Source organism: Podarcis muralis, chromosome 2, assembly GCF_964188315.1.
Source record: "Podarcis muralis chromosome 2, rPodMur119.hap1.1, whole genome shotgun sequence".
In the NCBI taxonomy this organism is placed as follows: Eukaryota; Metazoa; Chordata; class Lepidosauria; order Squamata; family Lacertidae; genus Podarcis; species Podarcis muralis.
The window spans coordinates 119,959,395-119,973,702 of record NC_135656.1 but is presented as its reverse complement, the minus strand read 5'-3'; the positions used below and the strand labels follow the sequence as shown (position 1 = coordinate 119,973,702).

The 14,308-nt window shown below is 46.7% G+C and overlaps 1 protein-coding gene across 1 annotated transcript; it reads right to left on the bottom strand.

Moving 5' to 3' along the window:
* Nucleotides 1-602: 602 nt before the first annotated feature.
* On the bottom strand, nucleotides 603-14,236 carry LOC114592426 (major histocompatibility complex class I-related protein 1-like). The gene is made up of 7 exons (XM_077923369.1): nucleotides 14,089-14,236; nucleotides 11,504-11,779; nucleotides 7,700-7,975; nucleotides 5,237-5,521; nucleotides 4,428-4,514; nucleotides 4,116-4,148; nucleotides 603-1,025 (listed from the first exon to the last, which is right to left on the bottom strand). The coding sequence occupies exons 1-7, from the start codon at nucleotides 14,159-14,161 to the stop codon at nucleotides 964-966; spliced, it is 1,092 nt and encodes a 363-aa protein (XP_077779495.1). The 5' UTR covers nucleotides 14,162-14,236; the 3' UTR covers nucleotides 603-963.
* Between the last annotated feature and the right edge of the window lie 72 nt (nucleotides 14,237-14,308).

Genomic DNA, 14,308 nt, shown 5'->3' with positions numbered 1-14,308 from the left:
CCACTGTATACGAAACATCACACCAGAAAGAGAGATAGAGAGAGAATGAAACCCAGGTTTTTTCTGACCTCACTATTAGTCATGTGGCCAGCATGACTAAGCCGCTTCTGACAAAACCAGAGCAGCGCACGGAAACACCATTTACTTTCCCGCCAGAGTGGTACCTATTTATCTACTTGCACTTTGACATGCTTTCAAACTGCTAGGTTGGCAGGAGCTGGGACCGAGCAACGGGAGGTCACCCCGTAGCAGGGATTCGAACCGCCAACCTTCTGATCGGCAAGTCCTAGGCTCTATGGTTTAACCCACAGCGCCACCCACATCCCTGAAACCAGCTGTACTCAGAAGGAATAACCCAAACAAGATCCTTCTTTCACACAGAGAAGAAACCTTCCAGAACCCTCTTGGATTAAGCAGAACAGGAAAGATCCCTACACATCAGATCAATACTTTCTGTACAAAGAAATGCAAACCGACACTCTCGCCATACAAGGCAAATCCTCAAAACCACATCAGCAAGCAACCATCATTGGATCAGAGGCAACTCTCCCTTGTCCGCCCCGGCTGGGGAATCGCGATGAAATATACTCAGAGTCACAAAGTGATTTCATGCTCTTTATTCAGCTCATAGTGGTGAGGAGGAATGAATGAATGTCCCCTCAAAGTATCTGCTTTATATACATTGTTTACACAATGGGCTGCACATGATTGGCTAATTCTGGAATTCTACTGTAAGCTAATCAGGTTGTGGATTCACTTCTATCTGGAGCATTATTGGGTGGTTCCTGCCAACCAATCATACTGCTGCATTGTTGTAGGACCAATCAGACTGCTGCATTCTGAATCCTATTGTTCTAGGACCAATCAGACTGCTGCATTTTGGATCCTATTGTTCTAGGACCAATCAGACTGCTGCAGTTTGGATCCTATTCAACTCAGTACATAACACACGACAAGGCAAGATCAGGCTTGCTCAGCATCCTCGAGGACCACGCATGGGATGACCCCACCCTCTCCAGGGTCACCTGCAGAGGAAGAACAAGACAGGTATGCACGATTGGGTGTTTGCAGAGCACTTTCTCCATCTTCAAAACAAATAGGGCAGACACTGCACTCTAAACGAAACAAACAGAAGTCAGGTGCAGAGGGAGGGTATTAAGAGACGCCCCAAATCCAGGCATCTTCCCACCACTAAGCACCAGGGGTGGAGGCAGCGCAACTTCCTCTGATCTCAGGTCCACCATTGCCCAGCGGGGGGGGGGGGGGGGCACACGCAACTTGCTGATATGCTACACAGACAGACAGCATTGCAAGTGTCTCTCTGCACCCTGGGAATGTCCCCTTTAAGGTCAGATATGGCACGGCCTTCATCATACTCCCCTGCTCAGCGCCTGAGGACCCCAGTCCTGCCACTCAACACCTGGCCTGGGCCTGATGGGCTCCATAAAGGACTGCTGCCGCTGCTGCTGCTGGGCAGAGAGGGCTCCGTTTTGTTTTTTGTTTAAATTGCTGTTATTTTTTACCTATGTCATTTTAAACTGTGATATTAATGCTGTTTTCTTAGTTTTAGATTTTGATTTATTTGGAAATTGTTTCCCATTTGGTTGGGTATATTTTTTTTAATGTGATTTATGACTTTTGTAATTATGTAAACCTTGTTATGCTGTAAGCCGCCTTGAGCATTGTTTTTTTTTAACTGTGTAAAGGCGGCATACAAATAAAAAATGGTGATGATGACACCACCTTCCCTGCAAGATGCAGTTCAGGAGGAACTGGCTGCGCTAGGTTTGAGCAGCTGGCTGTGCACAGCACTGATTGGCTGCCTAAGGTGGCACTCACAAGTCTTCTTTTTTAAAAAAAGATATTTATTAAAGTTTTTAAGGTATAACAAAATTTTTTTTGTATAAACAAAAAATAAAAAAAACATACAAAATAAAAACAGTTAAAAACACCTTAATTTTCATAACATATCTTCCTTACGCTTATTTCCCCAGACCTCCTCGTACCTCCCTTTTTTTGTATTCCCGTTTAGTTTGTTAGTTCAGCAAATCCTTACCATTAAACTTTTACCCATTTGTAAACCTTTTTTTCATATCTCTTAAAGCATTACAGCTGGAAACCACTTATTTTCTATCCAACATCCTTCTAACATTCATTAATTTTACAATATTTCTGTAAATAGTCTTTAAATTTCTTCCAATCTTCTTTCACCGAGTCGGCACTCAAAAGTCTTCACCCTGAACAGCGTTGTCGTTGAATTAAGGCACTAAAATACAGTGGTTCCTCGGGTTACAGACGCTTCAGGTTACAGACTCCGCTAACCCAGAAATAGTGCTTCAGGTTAAGAACTTTGCTTCAGGATGAGAACAGAAATCGTGCTCCGGCGGCGCAGCAGCAGCAGGAGGCCCCATTAGCTAAAGTGGTGCTTCAGGTTAAGAACAGTTTCAGGTTAGGAACGGACCTCCGGAACGAATTAAGTTCTTAACCCGAGGTACCACTGTACAGTGTAATGGACGCATTTCCAAGGCCTGGGAAAACAACTGGAAAGATGGAGAGTCCGCCTGCAACGTATACCGTGGGGGTATTAAACAGGAAAGTCTTCAGTTTGGAAGCAAGTAGATCTCTCCTTTGGGGAGTCATGGGGGATAGAGAGGGAGAACTTTAATGTAAGAGGAGCTCACCTGACAGGAGGGAAAACTCCACTGACTCCTTCTGGGACATGCATCTCTCTCTCTCCACCTTGCAGGCCCGCATTCAGATCTCGCCTTGGGAGAGTTGGTTCCTCACACCACAGCAGGGCCTCACGGTCACAGGCAACCTGACTCCTGTAGTCCAGGCACTGACGCCCCCAGTCACCTCAAATCTAAATTATTGCAATGTGGGTCTGCTCTGCCCTAGGGGAGATACTGCAACTAGGCTGGTGACAAGAACAGGCCACCGGCAGCCTAGGACACCACCGTTAAAGGATTCAATCCGGCTCTGCAATACCTTTCGAGATTCAGATGTGGGGGGAAGGGGGGTATAAAATTTAAAAATAAACCAAGCCTGCCTCCTCGGTGCCTTGAATCCTCCCATTTTCTAACCGGTGTGTTTTCAGGGCACAGCACAGCAAGGCCTCCTTCCACCTGCCTTGCTCCGCCCTCCAGTCTCTGCTTCTCAATTTGTATTGTAGTATTTTATGTACTGTGGCTTGCTGTCGTTTTATTGATTATAGTTTAGAAATAATTTATTGTAACTGTTGAGTGGATTTCTCTTTAACTTTTATATATTGTTGTTTAATGCTATTCTACTGATTGTTGACTGTTACTTTTATGTAGGTTGCCTATTTTAAAGTTATGTTTTATTATCACATTTTTGTATTGCATTAGATTGTTATAAGATGTACATTTTTTGTTTCTTCAGCTTGTAAACCGCCTTGAGTATTGTAAGATAGGAAGACGGTATACAAATTAAAAATGAAGATGAAGAAGAAGAAGAGAGGGAGTCTCAGGAAGCCAGGTCCCAAGCCTTTTTCTGTGCTTTTTATTTATTATTTAATTTATTAAAGTATCTCTATACCACTGTAACACGCAACAACAGTGCAGTGCAGTGCACAGTTAAAGGATAGGAGAGAGGGCTTTTTTATTGGTTTCTTTGTGTGTATGTGTTGTTTTTATCATATATTTTGTGTGTTTTATCTTGCATTTTTATGTTGTGAACTGCACTGAGGTCTATGGATGAAGGGCAGTACAATTTTTTAAAATTATTATTATTATTATTTCATATAAATATAAAATTAAGTTCTTAACCCGAGGTACCACTGTACAAAGGCAATACAGTGGTACCTCGGGTCAAGAACTTAATTCGTTCCGGAGGTCCGTTCTTAACCTGAAACTGTTCTTAACCCAAAGCACCACTTTAGCTAATGGGGCCTCCCGCTGCACGATTTCTGTTCTCATCCTGAAGCAAAGTTCTTAACCCAAGGTACTATTTCTGGGTTAGCGGAGTCTGTAACCTGAAGAGCATGTAACCCGAGGTACCACTGTATACTTACACATGGCTCAACTAATCGTCCAGTTCTCACCCTGAATTTACCTGCATTAGAATGAGCATGCAAAGAGGAAGGCATCACTCACCTGATGCTGCTCTGTATCCGTCTTTCCTTTTCTCTGCAGAGACAGAATCAGAGCGTTAGGATGGAAAGAGACCTTGAAGAGATCCTTCAGCTTCATTCTCTGCAAGGAGGAAGGGCCTTGTGGCAGGTGCCTCCTCTGGTCCCTGCCTAATAATCTCCAGGGGTGAATGAGGAACACACCAAGCACCAGGGGATGGGGGAAGTGGAGAAAACCAGCCCATGGAGTCACCTGGGTTCCTTCAAAAGGGAATAGTCTCTCCCACAACAGAGTTAGGTCCCTAATCCCCAGCAAGTCCATTCACAAGTTACTTACTGATGCACACCAAGATCCCAGCAAGTCCAGCCGCTGCCAGCAGGACAGCTACGAAGATGCACCCAATAATAAGTCCCATGTTGGATGCTAAAACAGATTAGGGAAAATTTGGGAAATTCAGAGCAATATTTTCCATTCATGGGAGAGGCAGAAAGATGGAGATCTGACATTCAGTTTTATTTTTTTGTAATTATAATCCCACCAAGGATTTTAAGGTGGTGAACGTGCTTCTCTCTCTCAACTCCCCCCAACCCCCCCCCCCCACCTATGCAAGGTGTGGAAGAGTTCCCCACAGAATTGGGGAAGCCATAGTAAGGTTTTATTCATATCTAAAAATCAGAGTGTTTATGAATGCTTTGTGAACTCAGAACCACACAGGTTTACAGACAAAGAGATGGTGGCCGTCTTTTACCTTTGACATAATATTTTGAGCTCAAGGCCTGTGAGGCAGCATGTGCTGTTTGACTTCCAAAAATGTTCAAAAACCAAGGCGCGGCTTCCGATTGGCTGCAGGAGCTTCCTGCACTCAATTGGAAGCCACACCAGACATTCGGCTTCGGAAAAACGTTTGCAAACTGGAACACCCACTTAGAGATTTGCGTCGTTCAGGAGCCAAAACGGACGAGTACCAAGGTGTTTGAGAACCAAGGTCCAACTGTAACTTGTTTTGCTCCCAGATGTACAGAAAGGATCCAACTAGGAATTGCCAATCTATGTTGTGATGCAGCGGCTGCGCGTCTTTGGCTGCTTCCCCCGCCCTTCATCTCTGGGTTTGAAATTCAATAAATAAAATGGATAAAATCCCCCACCTGGCTCCTCCCAGGCCACGTCCAGAGGCTTCTCCAGGCTGTCATGCTCCACGCGGCACCGGAAGCTCTCCCTCTCCTCGGGGTCGATCTTGACGCTGAGGAAGAGATAGTAGGTCCCGTCCGAGTTGGGGGCGACCAATCCTCGGAGGGTGCCCTCCTGCCAGACCTCCCCATCCTTCACCCAGTTGGCATCAATCTCCTTGGGGTAGAAGCCATAGATTTGGCAAACGAGGGTCTCCAGGCCGTCATAGTCTGCCTTCCTGGTCACCTTCACCACTGGAGCCTCTGCAAAAATGGCCACATTGGGGTTAACACAGGAATGTCTCTGGTGGCTGGCAGGATGGATGCTGTAAAATCAGGGAGAGTCCCCCTCAATCCTGACCCAGAGAGCCAATATCCCACACTCGTAGCATCCTGAATAAATTAAGAAGAACCTTGAAGGAACCAGATTCCTCAGCCTTGGCATCTTCTCCAGTCCGTTTCATTCTCGGAACTGTTTCTGGATTCTTATTACAGGGTGTGACCGGGAAGTTCAGTGAATGGTCACAGAAATCAGACAGCGAAAAATATTTGAACATACATGCCTTACAGGCCTTCAAAGTAGGCCCCCTCTGATACAACGCACCATTGACAACGTTCATAGAACTGTTAGAAACTTCTGGAAAAGTCCTCTTTTCATACTGGTTTCAGTTCCTTCATCACAGCAGCTTGGACATGTGAAATGTTGGAAAATCTGTGCCCTTTCAGCGCAGATTTCAGCTTAAAAAAAAGAAAGAAATCCGGTGGGGCCAGATAGGGAGAATATGGAGGGTGGGACAACTCAGTAACCTCAGTAACAATTTCACGTGGAATATGCGATTCTTCCACCATCATTCGGACATACGCCGGTCCCACATCCCCCTCCAAGAGCCCACCTGGCTCCTCCCAGGCCACTCACAAACTCTGTTGACATTTGCCACCGTTCTGCTTGTTGACAGGCTGAAGGTTACCTTCGATGGTTTGCTGCCCTTCACGGAAATGCTTAAACCGCTCATACACTGTCTTTCGAGTTACAGCTTCATCTCCATTCACAATTGTGAGCATTTTGTGGGTTTGCGATGCCAGTTGTATGTTCGCATATTTCTCGCTGTCTGATTTCTGTGACCATTCACCGAACTTTCCGGTCATACCTTATACTATTAATGATGATGATGATACAGTGGTACCTCAGGTTACAGACGCTTCAGGTTACAGACTCCGCTAACCCATAAATATTACCTCGGGTTAAGAACTTTGCTTCAGGATGAGAACAGAAATCGTGCTCCGGCGGCGTGGCAGCAGCAGGAGGCCCCATTGGCTAAAGTGATGCTTCAGGTTAAGAACAGTTTCAGGTTAAGAACGGACCTCCAGAACGAATTAAGTACTTAACCCGAGGTACCTTTGTAATAATAATAATAATAATAATAATAATAATAATAATAATAATATGCTGCCGTTCATCAAAAGATCTCAGGGCAGTTGACAGAATAAAATTCAAGATAAAACACAAGTAAATAATTAAATCAAAACAACAAAACAATAACACTCCCTTCCCTCAGACATGTTTAAAGGGCTTCAACCAAAGGCCTGGTTGAAGAGGAATGTTTTCACCTGGCGCCTAAAAATATATAATGAAGGCACCAGGCGAACCTCCCTGGGGAGAGCCTTCCACATGAAGTTTTGTTGCTTGTGTGTTGGCCAAGCTGGGCTGCTTTGGGAGGGAGGGATGTCATTTTCTAATCATCATCATCATCATCATCATCTTGAGAGGCTCTAATATTAAAGGTAAAGGACCCCGGATGGTTAAGTCCAGTCAAAGGCGACCATGAGGTTGTGGCGCTCATCTCGCTTTCAGGCTGAGGGAGCCAGTGTTTGTCCACAGACAGCTTTCTGGGTCATGTGGCCAGCAGGACTAAACCGCTTCTGGCACAACAGGACACCTTGACAGAAGCCAGAGCACACGGAAATGCCGTTTATCTTCCCACCGCAGTGGTACCTATTTATCTACTTGCACTGGGGTGCTTTCAAACTGCTAGGTTGGCAGGAGCTGTGATAGAGCAACGGGAGCTCACTCCGCCGCAGGGATTCGAACCGCTGACCTTCCAACTGGCAAGCCCAAGTGGTTCAGTGGTTTAGACCACAGCGCCACCCGCATCCCAAACTTGTGGTTTTGAGATTTTCCCAGTGAGCTACCTCTGGGCTGAGGGGCAAATGTCACCAGGTCCCCAATGGATGAATTGATTCAGTTCCCTCTAACTTGAAGGAAGGTATTTCAAGTCCTACCCTCACCCCCCAAAACCCACAACAAGCCATTCCCACCCCCATTTATTCCCTATCCCCATCATCACCTAGATCTGGTAGACATTTGGCAGGAACACCACCCTATAAGTTGTAAGGAAATGGCCAACTTTTCCCCAATGAGCCCTCCAAAACCCCACCCCTCACCAGTCCTGAGCAGAACCTCCTTCCCGTAGTTCAGGTATTTCCGCAGGTACTCGATGCAAATCTCCTCCAGGAAGTGCTTCCTGCGCTGGTTGGCAGCCAAGTCGGCATCCCACCTCCTCTTGGTCACCTGGGCTGCTGTGTCAGCTGCCGTCCAGGTGAGGGTCTCCTTGTCGAAGGTGACAAAGTCCCTCCCGTCGTAGCCAAATTGGGAATACCCACTTACGTGCCCGTCCTGCCTCAGCTCGCAGCCGTACATGGCTTGCCAGGTGTGAAACCCTGTAAATATAAAGAGGCTCAGGAGGCCAGTGAGCTCAACGCCAGGCATCCAAAGACATGGTGAGAGATAGCACTGGGGGCTCCCAGCCACCCACAGGGATCTGATGTTCTTAGGGCTCATTCTCTGCAGTGGTGTATCGCGGTTTACCACAGCCTGGGGCTGTGCAGAAGGAACAGTGGGAGGGAGGGAAATGGATGGAGTCACCCAGAGTGGCTGTGGAAACCCAGCCAGATGCGCGGGGTAGTAATAATAATAATAATAATAATAATAATAATAATAATAATGCACATTCAACTGCCTAATGGTGTTTGTATCATGCAGGAGACCGCAGCTGCAGAGATAAGAAAAGAAGAGTTGTTCCATTGTCTGGAGAAGTCACTTCCTGGTTTGCATGGAGAAGACATTTCCAACAGAGTCACAGAATCAAAGAATTGGAAGGGACCTCCCCCCCCATGACAGATAGCCACCCAACCTCTGCTTAAAAACCTCCAGGGAAGGAGAGTCCACAGCCTCCCGAGGGAGACTGTTCCAGGGATGGAAGCACGCCGCTGTATTGCCCCCTAACAATTTTGTGCCCCGGGGTAACCGCCCCTGTGGCCTCCCATGCTACACCACTAGTTCTTTATATGAAGCTCCCCCCACTTCCTTCAGTTCCCACTCATCTTACATGGGAACGATCACCGTGCATCTCTACCTTCAACACTGTTTTGACAGAAGTGGATAAAATTTGCAGGCACCCTAGCTCCCAGGGCTTGTTCTAAGCACCTTTAAAGTTGCCACCTTGTTTCTTTTGACAGAGTAGGGAGAGGACATTTGAGCTATGCATCTACACAGAATGTTATGCAGCAGGAAACCGGGAAAAGACCCTTGGTAGCATTTCTGCCACATTTTCCAATGAGATATGCTCAGGAGTGACCAGATATCCATTTTTTAAAAAAAGGGATACGGAAGAAGTAGAGTTAAAAGAAGCCAAAGAGGAAGCCTGAAGGCATGATTCAAATACCAGGTACGACTCGAACCCATGGCTTCAAGTTACAAGGCAGAAGATTCTGACTAAGCATCACGAAGAACTTTCTGACAGTATGAGCCGTTTGACCATGGAAGGTCTCCCTTGGGAGGTTGTGAACTCTCCTTCCTTGGAGGTTTTTGTGGGATGTAAAGCTGCAGTCAAGTGCAACACTCCGGCAGAGGACTAACGGCCGCCATGTTCTAACCGGTTGCTGTGACAACCAGTTTGTCGGTTGCTGGTAGTTTTGAAAGGTAACTGCTCAGCTGCAGTCTTTATCACCAAACTCCGAATATAATTGCACATTGTATTAATTAACATTATTTTTTAATATATTAGTGGCCATGTGACGATTTTAGCCTATAAATTTTATTGTTTAATGTCTTAACCTGTATATTAAGGTGCTACCTCCAAGCGCACAAGGGGGGGGGGAGTTAATGTCCTGTTACTTACATGATTTTTTAAAAAACAGTCTGTTCAGTTGCTTTTTTGCTGCAACAGTCTTTGAGCAAAAACAGAGATGAGAAGAAATCATTTTTGAGAAATCTTATTGTTCCCAGCCTGTGGGGGTGGGGTGTGTCAGAATGAAGGGACAGGATACCCAAATCCTGTCTGTGAAATCACCCCAGGCCTCAAAACTGTCCAAAACTCCTTTTGTCTTCTAAAAATCCAAAAAAGCTTTTCTCTGCTCTCCCCTGCTCTATCACAAGATGCTGTGGCAAAAGGCAAAATGTTACTTTTAAAGGCTAATGAATAGACTCTGTCATTGCCAAGAATACTCAGGCCTGAGAAACGAATCTTATCTCATTCAGTTGCAACACCTTTGGACATGTTGAACCGTTCTCATTCCCCTTTCCTGGGAAGGGTGCCAAGAGTCCACAATAGTCCCAAGACAGCTTTCTGTTCATGCTCAGAGGAACCTCAACATGGGGCACGATTCCTGAGGGAGGAGAAAGGGGGAGGGAACTGGAAAGGGGTATATATGCTTGTGCACATGATTGTGAACTCGTGCATGCTTTTTGTGACTTATCACACTTGCTCCTTCTACCAGTTCATGGATGGTAGAAATAAAAGCCTTTTCTCCGAAACTATTCCTTGAGTGTCTGTTGACTCCCACTTCCCTTTCCCAGGCGCAATATTTTTCCCACCCGAGGGCAAAGCCTCATAAGGCTACAGTTTAGAATAGGTAATGTCTTGATAATATAAATGTTTTAAGTTTTTTGTATTAATCCAGCATATTTTCTTTTAATTGTTGAAGGATTCTGCGTACATTGCGGCAGCGTTTGGCTATGTGCAATAAAACTGACTGACTGACTGAAGCTGCTCAGTTGCAGTCACCTCAGGACCAGCTTCCCTCTGGTAGAGTTTATTTGCTTGTTATGTAACCTAAGCCTGCCTTCAGGTACACTTCTGTAAACCTGAATGAATCTGAGAGTAAGATATTAACATGAATCAGATTCGTGTGTATATTCTTTAAGAGGGATTCAGTGGGATTTTTAACCAGGAAGGCATCTTTATTAGCAGAACTCAGACGAGTCAGTACAAGCTGATCGCTGCATAAACTTAAAAAGGGGATTGTTTAACTCTGCTAAAGTAAACCTTCCCACAGTGTTTAAGCGGAGGTTGGGTGGCCATCTGACATGGATGCTTTAGTTGAGATTCCTGCATTGCAGGGGGTTGGACTAGATGCCCCTCTACAGGTCCAGCTCTACAATTTTAGGATTCTTGGATTCTGCTGAAAAGCAGAGCTGCCAAATTTGGGGCTGGCTTGTTCTGAGTTAACCATATGGCTGAGACCCTACCTGCCCATAGACTGTCTTGCCAGAGTGATGCATGCTCTAGTTATCTCCTGCTTGGACTACTGCAATGCACTCTACGTGGGGCTACCTTTGAAGGTGACCCGGAAACTACAACTAATCCAGGATGTGGCAGCTAGACTGGTGACTGGGAGCGGCCGCCGAGACCATATAACACCGGTCCTGAAATAACTACATTGGCTCCCAGTACATTTCCAAACACAATTCAAAGTGTTGGTGCTGACCTTGAAAGCCCTAAACGGCCTCGGCCCAGTATACCTGAAGGAGCGTCTCCACTCCCATCGTTCAGCCTGAACGCTGAGGTCCAGCACTGAGGGCCTTCTGGTGGTTCCCTCCCTGCGAGAGGTGAGGTTACAGGGAACCAGGCAGAGGGCCTTCTCGGTAGTGGCGCCCGCCCTGTGGAACGCCCTTCCATCATTTGTCAAGGAAATAAACAACTATTTGACTTTTAGAAGATATCTCAAGGCAGCCCGGTTTAGGAAAGTTTTTAATGTTTTATCTTTTATCGTGTTCTTAATATTCTATTGGGAGCCGCCCAGAGTGGCTGGGAAGCCCTGCCAGATGGGCAGGGTATAAATAATCACCATCATCATCCTTCCATGTATCTACCACAGGCAGAGTTGACATTTGTTCCAGAGTGGAGGATTCATCTGAGGGAGAAGCTTCAGCAGGAGAGAGAGCCATTCCTCGCACCCTCCACTCACCCTTGCTCTGGTTGTAAAGGTTCCTTACAATCTCCACGTTCGCTCTGAACGTCTGCTCCCAGCCATGCAAGATCTGCGTCTGCCTGTCCCAGAACTTGGGATAATCCTCCTCTACTTTCTCCATCCAGGGCACCGCAGGCTCTTCCCTCCGGGTATCGCTGTCGTAGTAGTAGATGGGCTGGTCATCTAAGTAGCCCACGGCAACGAACCAGGGCAGCCCCTGGCCGGACTCTGACACCCCAGTGTAAAAATTGCGCATGGAGTGGGAGGAAGAGGCTGCAAAAGAAGGGCAGAGTTAGGGATCCTGAAGAGGAGAATCCATACTCCACCAAAAAAAAACTTTCACAGACCCTCATCCTTGCGAGGAAACTAGGAAGACTGCTCTCAAAGTGGTGCTGTCGGTTCCTTAAATTTAAAAGCAGAAAACCATGACATCCTGTGCACATATGTTATCACAGGGGTCAGCAACATAAGGCCCATGGGCCAGAAGCAGCCTGTGGAGGTCGTCTGATTGGCCCATGAGCCAACCCCAAACTGAGCTGCCCGCTAGCCATTCGCACCCCAAAGAGTCCACAAGTAGAGCGCTGCTTCTGCGCATGCGTGCGGGGCGAAACCCAGAAGTATACACTTCCAGGTTTGCCGTGTTCGTATCCTGAAAAAACTCAACCAGAGACTGATGTAACAAGAGGTACAACTGTATTTTTATTAAAGATTTTGTCATTTACAAAAATACGTGTATTGTCTCTTTTTTCAAGTCATGTTTTTTGCAGATCAGTTTCATTTGCTGTGAGACATTAGTGTATACAGTGTTAGAGTAGGGGGGAAAGGGGGAAGAGAAGGAGGGGGAATGGTGAGTGGGGTGGGGTCAGGCGGCAATGCTTCTTCTACTTATACACTAAGTGTATAAGTGTGGGGTTTTGTGTCAGCGTCACTTGTGTGGGTTCTCTTACTATTTGCTTGTTATATTTCCTTGGTGGTGGGAGAGGTTATGGTGTGGTTAGTTGTCTTTGGTTGGCTGTGGTGAGATTTGTTTTGGTGTGTGTGTGTGCGTTTGGATCAGGTTAGCCAGATTGATTTGTATGCTGTCAGCGGATCCTTGTCGTTGTCTTGTTGGGCTGTGTATGTGATAAAGGGGAACCATAGGTGTCTTCTTCTATTTGTCCTGTGTCAGTTTTGCCAGTTTTAAAGATGAAAGGCAGCTGTGTCTGGAGAACCACTGACAGACAGACAGACAGGACAGCAGAATAAGGCATTCTGAGCATTTGACATTCTCCTAAGCCTGACAACGACCCTGCAAAGCAGCAGGTCAGTATTGCCACCCCCGATTTTAAATATGAAAGGGAGCTGAGGGTTCTGAAGCTCACATCACCTGGGGGGGAATTATCACCAGGCCCCCATAGATGAATTTGCCCAGATCTCTCTAAGCACGGCTAATACGTATGTGTCATTCTGCAAAAAGGGAGGGTGCTATAATTATTTCATTTTTAATTAATTTTCATAATTAAAAAATTCCTTCCAGTAGCATCTTAGAGACCAACTACAGTGGTACCTCGCAAGATGAATGCCTCGCAAGACAAAAAACTCGCTAGACGAAAGGGTTTTTTGTTTTTTGAGCTGCTTCGCAAGACGATTTTCCCTATGGGCTTACTTCGCAAGACGGAAACGTCTTGCAAGTTTGTTTCATTTTTCTTAACACCGTTAATACAGTTGCGACTAGACTTCGAGGAGCAACTCATAGAACGCGGTGTGGTAGCCTTTTTTGAGGTTTTTAAAGACTTTGGTGATTTTTGAAGCTTTTCCAAAGCTTTCCCGACACCGTGCTTCGCAAGACGAAAAAATCGCAAGATGACAAAACTCGCGGAACGAATTAATTTCGTCTTGCGAGGCACCACTGTAAGTTTGTTCTTGGTATGAGCTTTCATGTGCATGTACACTTCTTCAGATACACTGAAACAGAAGTCACCAGAGTGAGAGGGTGGGGAGGGGTATTACTCAGAAAGGTGGTGGGAATGGGTGTTTGGCTGATAGGTGTGCTAAACCTGGTCAGTTCGTGAATGGCAGAGGTAAGATTTGAACCAGCCCTCCCCAGCAGAGCTCCCTTTCCCACGAGCTATTCCAACCCTGGCCACTAGGTGGACCAAGGAGCCAACACAGCACATCCTTACCTGAAGCAAAGGAGGACTCGCTTTTGCCAGTTACTCCGTAGACTTCCCAGTTCATAGCCACCCACATCACCCACCCACCCTTGCTAGTAGCTCTCTTCACACATTACCGTGGGCGTTAGGGAAGAGGCCAGCGCTGCATTGGTAGGTAGATGATGATGAGCCCCACAAACACGACCCCCAAGTCCCTTAATTCTCACCTTGCGCGCCTCTGAAACTCTCCCTGCCCCCAAGGCGGCATGCAAGACAAAAAGTCTGAGAAAAACAGGTATTTCCCAAGGGATCCGGTTCCACTTCGGGTAGGGAGCTCCCCCCTGGTCTTCCCCCTTTGGGTGACCAGCAAAGTCACACCCACAACCCCGGGATCATTGGACTTGGGGGTCTTTCTTTCCGCCGCGCAGTTCAGCCCCCGGAGGTACTGACCAGCGCAGTCCAGCAGGAGCAGGTGGGCAGCAGCGCACAGGATCCAGGGAGCCCCACGGATGAGGACCCCCATCGGGACGAAGCAATCCCCGCCCCGCCAGCAGACGGGTCCGGAAGAGGAGCCGCGGCGGAAATATTCCACCAATGGGAAAACGGCGTGCAGATTGCGGCGGCGGTTGCTGGGTAGATCTGAAGACCGCAGCGTGGGAGAGACGGATTG